Genomic DNA, 8870 nt, shown 5'->3' with positions numbered 1-8870 from the left:
GAACACTGGTGAAACCGTATGTTTACTGCTTAGCACAGATTACCACGTACGCTACAGCTGTGTCTCACCATACTCTCACTTCTCTGCACACAACTCAGCCGGTCCTTATCCACTTATTGCTCTACGAGTGTGACTAGCTAATGCGGGCTACCTCACTCGACTCCGCCACGAATCTCGAGTGTTAACTCACTAGCACGCCCGAGACAAAACTCGAGTGCCTACCTCTCTAAAGCGGCCCACAGAAAACTCTGATTGTGGGACTGCAGCCAACTCCCGCGACAGAACACAATCCGTGTCACTCCCGTTTCACACACCGAGTCTACTGTTTATTCTCCGCGCTAAGCAGGAAATACATTTCCGCCACTTTAGAGGGGGTTGGCTAACCCTGATCCAAACATGGCTGCCTCCATGTAAGCAAGCCGACTATCCACACAAACAATTGGTGAGCAGGCAAAAACACTACGAAAACGGCACCAACTAATAGACACCGGACTCACAAAATAATCTATCACAATCCCAGAAACGGATATTAAACACAAATACCTGCCGTGGTCTCCAGTGCAGCTACCTGCCATTACCTAACGACTGGGAACCGTGGGTGACCGGTGCCACCGGCACTGAATAATACAGTGTAGGTGCATACAAGCAGGCATTTAATGTAGTGAGTGCAATATGCCTACGAGTAGCCCTATTGTAGCTCGTATAAATGGTATTCGCCAAATTATTGCGCTGCGTTTGACTATCCTAGTATGGCACCAATGACATTGATAGTACGTGTTTGTAACACTGATATTGGTGTCAATGGGAGCCATTATTTTGATATGGCGGATAGAGAATGATGGTTGAGAGGCTAGTGGACAAACTAGGCCTTTTATTCTATAGCGAACAACCTGTTTACGATTTTCACTAATTCGCCATTGCTGGCCAGAAGTTGATTCTGTACGGGGTAAGGCTTGAATAAAAATAACGCTAACCTATGTCTTTGCATGAGGCTTAATAATAGGTACCAGATATAAAAAAAAATATAAAAAATTGTATAGAGTTTTTCTCTTTTTAGGCCTGCTCATACAAGGAAACAAACACAAACTTCGGAAGGCTACGTTCATTCGTCGATAACTCAGCTCGGACAACCTACTGTGTCTTCTAGACCCTTTTACCCAAAAAGCCTATGCTACTTCATGCAGTATTTCAAGGTATTACAAATTTGAGTCTTGAGTCGTACCTTTATCTCTATTTCAGTTATCATACCATATGAAACCAGTAGTCTTCATGTAATGGTATCAAAACAATACACAAAATACAAGCAGTCCCTATAAAAATTAAACAATAAAAAATTACAACGCACAATGAAAAGTATTTAAATTAAAGTTATCTGACAAGATTTAAATAATGTTTACTAATCGTTTATGAACATTTCACACTTTTAAATCAACAAGATACACGGTTTTTAAGTAATTTGCAGTATAATTGATCAATCCAATTTTCAGGTTTGTTTTACTTACTTTTTTAGTTACAGCGTCATAATAAATGATATGTCACCTTCCACAGTCTCCGGAAACATATGCCAGGGCCGTTCCACACAGATGATCGTCCACCTCGGCTTACTAAGGTGTTCTGCAGCAGCAGCACAGCAACAGCAGAGCAACAACTACAAACAGAAGCAGCAGCAGCAGCAAGCAGCAACACCAACAAAATCATCAGCCAATATTCAACTGCAGCAGCAGCAACAACAGCGAACAAAATCATCAGCAATATCCAATTGCCAGCAGCAAGCAGCCAACAACAGCAACAAAAATGATCAGCAATATCAACTTGCCAGATCAACAACAACAACAAACAACAACAACAATAATGCCAAAGCTGTCAAATAACGGTGAGTATTTAGCCAGAAAAAGGTTGTTCTGTCCTCAAGACAAGGTTGTTGCTTTATACCACGCTATATAAATCATCAAAGCTGCTTCTCCTGCATGTAAATCTGCAAATAAAGCTACATAGTGTACAGTGAAGTATTACAAAGCACTAGTCAGTTTGTTCTGCAAACGTTTTCTGTTATGTTTAACTATTGTGCATTTAGGTATTTATTCGTGCCACATGCTTCATGTATATGATCTCTTTATTCGACAGAGTGGCATACGTTCGTTGAGAAACATTCAGTACCATGTTCGGCTATCCAATATTAGCTTTGATCAGTTTAGCAGTATTCCTGCTGAGCCAAAAAGACTACGTATTCTGTAAATATATTCACGGTCCAAAATTACAATTTCGGGCAGAGGTGTGTGGCAAACAGGGGTGGTTCGGGATGAATGGTTTTTGGCCTGATATCTATTGAAGATTAGGTTAAATGATCCATTAGGCGGAGGTCTATCGATTTTTAGCCTCATCTGACGTGTAGTCAGATGCAGCTTGTAGAGATCGCATGATTGTGCCGTCCGTCGCGGCCGTCCGCTCGCTCCGTCGCGTGCGTCAACAGCACTGGCACGAAATCTAACCGCTCGCCGTACGATCAGCGATATCGGGACTCGTCGGAGGGGATTCGAAGTGAGAACGACTCGGGTGACGAGGATTGAGCGCGTCAAAAGGTCATAGAAGATGTGTAAACGGCAGGGGGAATATTTCCCTTAACTTAAGGTACTAGGGTGAGGAATGACGGAAGTTGCGGCCACAAATCTTACTGGCTCGACCTATGCTTTTAATAATTCGGTGATATAGTGTGATGCCGGCACGGAAAACCCATTCACCAGATGCGAATTGGAGGTCACAGGTACAAAGGGCCAGGTGGGGGAAAAGGGTCAGATATAGAATTTATCTGAGGACATGGGCCTAATGGACAGGAGTGAAAAACTTTTTGTGTTTTAGCGCTGACCTACCATTTATATCACTTTATTTGAAGGACCATAAGATGTGCGTTCCGAGCTGCACGTGGCGAAGAGTCAAGTGTCTGATAACCTTTTGACCCTCGAAGGAGGAGCGTAACGATGGATTCCTGACGTGCCTCAATGATGTCAAAGTGTTCTCATATTCATGCACATCCACTAATCTAGAAAGCCAATATGTCTGGGATAGCCCACGGGTACTGGCACGATGCATTACGGCTCAAAGGTCCTATGGATCGCAATCCCATCAGATTTTTTTATGTTACCTTGTTTTTCTGTATTTTTTCTTTATCCATTTAACTATTTTTTCTCAATATAACGCAAAAATATTACAGCACGAGCGCACCAATGGGATTGGAGGTATACAGGAATGACAGAAGGTGCTGAGAATGATGCTGTACGCAACACTCGTATCTGCATATCTGCCGCCCTAACCAAAGGCGTGTGCACTATTGCAGCGACCTAATCATTGTTACGTTTATTGAACGCGTAGCAGACAGACCTCAGATGAAGCCCAGACGCTCTTGCGGCTCTTGTTACTTTTTCGTTGGCCATGCATTGATCCACACACATACAATTTTTGTGTTTTCATTATCGTTTATACTTGATGATATATTTTACTGAAATAGCTAAAGATCGGAGATTGTATATTACTAATGTGAAGCATCTGAACAAAATGCATTCAGGACCTAGAATAGTTAAAATTTGAACTTCGTGAATATGATTCTTTCACATGCGATATAGTGATACTCCTATCAATTAAGGATAAACTCAGCGTTTGTACGGTGTAATTCAGTCAAAAATTTCAATCACTCACTATTTTGATTAGTATTGTACCTCTGCCGGCAGCTATGTACTGTAGGTTAATGTATGTATGTATGCTCCCAAACAGTTGCAAATCCTCGCGCATGCCTACCTGGGCTGTCCAAGGCCTCGGCTCGCCCTTTAAGTGATGTACGTACCATAAATAGTAAAGAGACAAGAAAAAATCACACTTTTATACCAAATGTATGCTAATTCTGTTCGCTTTTTATGCCGTTAAATTAAGCTGCCCATTATACTTCCTATTGTACTATATTGTTCGATGTAAACATGCACGAGTAACTCATACATGTATAGCAGGTAAGAATTTGACGATACATTTAGTCCTGTTAGTACTTACTTTTAATGTAAAAAAAATGGCAACAAAATATTTACAAATTTACACCATAGAAAATTCGTGACGTAGTCAGTTTAAATACACGACTCCTATAGTTATGTTATTAGCGCAGATCAGTGAGATACAAGATTATATTTTAGAAGTTTTGGCTCTTTATTTATGTTATTGTTGTGTCATAAAAATCAGTACAGATTTTCGTGTATCTTTTTAATTATATCTGAAATAAAACATTAACCCTTTACTGGTGCATACTATGAACAACTTATGGCTAAACTTTTAGGTCTGAGCCCTTTGCTATTTCTAAGAAATGTAAAAAAAAAGTGAAATGTGAAGCATTTTTTCATATAAATGTACAATTTTTGCTGTCATGTAATTAGCGATGACGGTCTTGTGATTATTTTCACGGTGAGCATAGAGAGACATCTCGTTTATTAAATAGATGTGTGTTTTATTGGATTTGATGAGTAGTTATGATATATTGCCCTTTACAGAATTACATGTCCATAACCCTGAGTCTATCCTCAATCCATAGTATATGCTTTATATGTATTGCTCATTTGACCTGCTGAAAAGAATCTGCTGTCTTCATGTTAAAGCCAAACGCATACAGCAGACATTTGTTATAATACAACAGAACAATATATCTCCCAACAATAATCGGCTGTCTGCGTTGCCCAAAAACACAAAACGTTTGTCTTCCAACATTTGTCGTTGAGATCCAACGTGTTTGGTATTTGCGACAGATGTTTTGTCTCAAGGTCAGAGTGTCGGCTGTATACGTTGCGAGTAGACCAAGACAAAAGACCGTTTTGCCTAATTGATCAATCAATGTCCTACTAGTGATCACATGATTTTAAAAATATACAAGACAAGTGTCTGCTGTGTGTGTTAACGAAGGCAGAAACAAAGATGAATGTCTCTGCCATATTACAAAAATTGTTTACATATCTATCTTGTCATAATTCTGTTAAAATTGCTTACTGTTAAGGTAGCTAGCTGAATATGTGTGTCACCTGTAAATGTAAAAACTTGTTTTGCTATAAAAGTATTGGCCATATACTTCAACTTGGTCCTTCCTACATACCTGCTCCCTCTCTCTACCCCCTGCCCTTGTACCCTGGCCTATGTTGGGTTTACATAAAAATAAAGTCTCATCCCTAGCTATCCTCTTATCCTGAGTCTTAATATATTGCCATAAGTACTGTTGTCATGAATCCGATACTTAATATCTGTAAAAAAATAAAAGTGATAAATAAAGTAAACCTTTGTTAATTCACATGTAAGGGTGTGTTGAGTTTGAGGTAACACTAAGGACCATTGCTTGCCATACTTAATGTATAAATTTGGTAGTCTATGGTCATTTTTGCTTTGGCAGGGTTTGTGTCCGTGGCAAAGCTGGGTGACGACAGCTTTGGATCACTTGGCATTTTCCCAAGCAAAGAATCGGCTGACGATGAGGCTGCGAAGAATGCTCTTCAGCACGTGGAGGAGTGCACGTCAGGTCATCTCTACTTGTCATCACTACTTTGTTCTCGTGTTCCTGAGATAATCAGATCTTGAATTTTTATGTACGTGTGTATGTGCAAAACTCGAGATCTGGTAATCTCAGGTAAAATAAAAATAATGAGCTGATTTAAATGGTTAAAAAAATTATAATATATGTGTGCGTGCGTGCGTGCGTGCGTGCGTGCGTGCGTGCGTGCGTGCGCGCGTGCGCGTGTGCCTGCGTACGTGTGTGTGCGTCTGTGTGCGTGTGCGTATGCGTGCGCATGTGTCATCGATTGCAAAATGATTCTTACTGGCTTCATATACATACAGTGGTCATTTCTTCAAACAGCCTAACCTCACCTTATGTGTACGCATTATTCTCAGAAGACTGACTTGGAGCATGATCTTTAAATTACACTCACACTTGTTAGTTTTGGAATTGGGCAATGCTATCTCTGCACATATTGTGAACTATTTTTAACAGGAAACGCCATGCAAAATGTGTGCAGTGTCCATATTTTATGTTAATCACTGCACAAGTGTAAGTATTTTGATGTAGCCCTGTTGTAAGTGAACTACATACTAAACTGTTCAACTGTTTTGCTGTAAAAATGTTCATAGGTGTTATTATTTGCTTGGCATGCGATCACACTTCAGTCCAGCACTGTCGCACGAAGGGTCGTTGTCGTAACAGGTACTACAGATATGTACCCGAGGTAGTTTTATGTTGTTTAGTATTATGTTTATATTATTACGATTTGTCATTTGTTTTGCAGCTGGCATTTTCCTCGATGAGAATGTGAATGCTGCCGTTGATGACGAAATGTTCATAGAGCGGCTTAAGAAGGTGAAACACACACACTGCATGTTCTAATTACATCTAATTGTGAATTGTTATTGTTCAGTTTAATCATCTAAACTCTAAAGGCTTAGTCTCTCATATTAGTTTTACAGGTTAAGAAGTAGTTGTTCTTTTTATAACACACGAGAATGTAAGATTTAGAAAGAAGTAATATACTGCTGTGTCCCATTCTGACAAAAGTACACTTTGGTACTAAATTTCTGGTTTGCTCAGCTAAATTGGTACACTACAGGTAACTCTTGATTCACGAGAGTTTGATTTTTAGCATGTTTGTAATAACATGTTTCAATGTTGATTGACACATTGTCATATAATTAGAATAAGATGGGCTTGCATAATTCAAAATATGAGCAGTTTGCGTAAGCGTGGTGTCGGAATGCAGCTTACCCTTGTGTGTTACTGCATAGATGCACTTTCATGATGACTCTGATTTTTTTTGGCCTTCGATGTCAACAGGTTCTATCCACCCAATTTCGCCAGAAAATCCACTTTTTGGTGTTTTTAAAATTCAAAAAAGGCATTGTTGAAATGAACTAGGAATTAAAGACTAAGATTATGAATATGGATTTTGATTGCAAGATATAATCTTTGAAATGGATGAAGTTATAAGAGTGACATATTTTTTGGTAACATATTATATAAACTAAGTTATTTTTGCAGGTTCTATCATTTCGGCCTAATGGATTATGGGGTTCACGCTTTGCCATAGAGTACACCCAGTTGTTTCAGGAGCGCCCTCCTGGAAACTGGCTGGAAATCTGTAACAATAATACCAATGTTGTGAAGGTTGAAAGGTAATGGGCACGTGCAGGCACAGAATGGGGGAGGGGTATGAGGAAGCAGTGTCTGCGTTCATGTAACCGTTGTGACTAAAGTGGAATCTGAGAATATCTTAACTTGGTTTGGCATTTTATGATGAATGATCTGTTCATAGTAGGCTTTTACACTGTATAAATGGTTACTCTACAACAAAATTCGTTGCATTAACTACATTCCTGCCATTTTGGTGTATAATGACCTAATTTGCTTATTTGCATAGCACTATATATCATCTACTATGGTAAACTGTACAGTAGTATACATGTGTTCGTGATATCGCTCATAGCAGCCCTAAACCAAATATAAGTTTCATAATTACATGGATTATCTCATATAGTTTGTAATGGACCGTGATAATATCTTCTAGTTATTGATACACAGTCTCTTTACTCCAATTTCCAACGTTATTTCAGGGTGTCAGAACGGGTGCTGCTATATGAGGTGAAGAGTCGGTCAGCAAGCTCTGTGAAACGTTCTCAAGTTAATAAGGTAATTCTATAAAATTTGGTTAAGGATACTCTCCACGTTGTGCACGGGTATTGCTCTAGTGAAGATTAAACGTTTATTGGCAAATGAATCGAATCAATCACTTGTTTTATTTATAGAGGAGATATATCTCTATGCTCAAGCCAAAAGATTTCATGAAATTTCCAGCACCTAATTATGTTACCACACAAATTTTAAATTTTGATGTAAAAATGGTATTTTGGATATTTCTCAGCTACCAGAAAGAGTGAGGATACAAAATTTTTGCCACATGTTAAGCACAATATGGACCAAAATAGCGCGTCAGGATTTTTCTTTATTTTTCATATTTACCGAGAAAACTCGAAAAAACTGCTTAAAAATCAAGTTGTGTGTTAAAATAGAAAATTTTAGCGAATAAAGAGGCATAACTAATAAAGTACGGCACTTAATAACAATCCCTGACGCGCTTTTTTCCACAATATGTTACCATTAAAACGAGTGTAAATTTAAATTAATCCGAGTTGTAATCACAGAGAAATATCCATTTATACATCGGCTACTATGTCAGCAATCGAAACGGAGAAATCAGCGTTTTTCTATTTTTCACAATTAGTGCAAAACGCTCTGACAGTTCACATGTACCGTTATATGGAGAAATTAGCATGTACACAGGTGGCACATAGTGTTAGCCATCGAATAAAGTTGAAAACGAAAAATCGATGAAATTTCATGCACAACGTGGAGAGTATCCTTAAGTTGATTTTATAGTAGTTTAATTAACATAGAAATCGGTTGTTGCAAAGGCTTTGTGATTACAATTTATATACTCTATGATATTAAACTGCAGTTCAGCAAGTTCTTTTTTTATAAGTATAATGCCACCCCATTATAATTGGGTGATACTCCATTAGGAGTGTTCCCAACTTTAATGTCATTAATGGTCATAATAACATATATATATATCAAGAGCGGATAATACCTAGAGTGTACAACGGAAAAACGGGGAAATAGTGCTATTTCACGACTACATTATTCTACTTTGCCTGCGAGTCTAGAATAATTTCATGGTATTGCATTAAGCAGAATTCTTTGCTCTCTAAAACAAGACCAACCGCTTGTCAATACGATACTCCGAGGCGGAGATATCTTCTCCTAAACCTCCCCTCCCACATGCCAAACGCCGCCTCGAATACACTTCTGT

General features: G+C 38.8%; 1 protein-coding gene across 1 annotated transcript in view; it reads left to right on the top strand.

Annotated features, from left to right (window-relative positions):
• Positions 1–8870, top strand: part of LOC106816744 (tudor domain-containing protein 7-like) — a 46805-nt gene that overhangs the window by 19517 nt on the left and 18418 nt on the right. Inside the window, exons 8-11 of the mRNA XM_014821370.1 lie at positions 5408–5533; positions 6297–6367; positions 7043–7176; positions 7615–7690. Coding sequence (XP_014676856.1) covers positions 5408–5533; positions 6297–6367; positions 7043–7176; positions 7615–7690 — 407 coding nt within the window. The remainder of the gene's footprint in view (positions 1–5407; positions 5534–6296; positions 6368–7042; positions 7177–7614; positions 7691–8870) is intronic.

Source organism: Priapulus caudatus, unplaced genomic scaffold, assembly GCF_000485595.1.
Source record: "Priapulus caudatus unplaced genomic scaffold, Priapulus_caudatus-5.0.1 Scaffold33, whole genome shotgun sequence".
Taxonomy (NCBI): domain Eukaryota; kingdom Metazoa; phylum Priapulida; class Priapulimorpha; order Priapulimorphida; family Priapulidae; genus Priapulus; species Priapulus caudatus.
The sequence above is the reverse complement of the archived record's forward strand: the minus strand, read 5'-3'. Positions and strand labels throughout refer to the sequence as shown.